This window comes from Meleagris gallopavo, unplaced genomic scaffold (assembly GCF_000146605.3).
Source record: "Meleagris gallopavo isolate NT-WF06-2002-E0010 breed Aviagen turkey brand Nicholas breeding stock unplaced genomic scaffold, Turkey_5.1 ChrUn_random_7180001866179, whole genome shotgun sequence".
Taxonomy (NCBI): Eukaryota; Metazoa; Chordata; class Aves; order Galliformes; family Phasianidae; genus Meleagris; species Meleagris gallopavo.
In genome coordinates this window covers 1-597 of record NW_011131426.1, presented here as the reverse complement: position 1 = coordinate 597, position 597 = coordinate 1, and the positions used below count along the sequence as shown (strand labels likewise).

Sequence of the window (597 nt, the reverse complement as noted above, 5' to 3'; positions counted from 1 at the left end):
GGGGGGAGGGGGGGGTACAGTCCTGTGCCCACTGTACACAATCTTGGCACATCCCCACTGGGGCCAGGCTGTTTGCCAGTGCTTCTTCCACTCCCCCCAGTGCTTTGCTGTGCAGTGGGGTTGGGAGCCACGCGCCCAGCGCTGCACCCAGCTCCACTCAGCCACCTGGGGGGTAGGGATGCACCAGGCACCCGATGCCCCCCACAGCCCCGGGTTGATGTGGCGGGTGTCCTGGAGGACAGCGCTGTCAGGACCAGGGGTTGCGGGGGCTGGAGTAGCTGTGGTCTTTCCCGGTGCAGAAGCCAACCAGCGGCTCCGCACCGAGCCCCGCACCCTCCACGTCGATCTCGGCTTCCTCTGCGCAGAGGGGCAAGGGTCAGCGCCCAGCGGCCGCCCGATGCCACCCCCTCCACCACCCTCATACAGACCTCCGTCAGAGCCCGACTGCTCCGAGAGCTGTGACGAGTCCAGGCTGTCGGCGCGGCTTCGCTCGGCCCCGCCGGGGCTCAGCAGCTGCTCCAGCCGCTGCCGCAGGCTCTGCTGCCGGCTCCGCAGGCGGTCCTTCACTCGGCGCGCCCTCACCTCCTGCTCCTGCAG

The 597-nt window shown here is 69.5% G+C and overlaps 1 protein-coding gene across 1 annotated transcript; it reads right to left on the bottom strand.

Moving 5' to 3' along the window:
- Window positions 1-6: 6 nt before the first annotated feature.
- LOC104916042 (max dimerization protein 3-like) lies at window positions 7-594 on the bottom strand (the record flags this gene model as incomplete). Its single annotated transcript, XM_010727015.1, has 2 exons — window positions 7-357; window positions 429-594. Coding segments are annotated over 2 exons (276 nt in total), but the record flags the coding sequence as incomplete, so codon positions are not given.
- Between the last annotated feature and the right edge of the window lie 3 nt (window positions 595-597).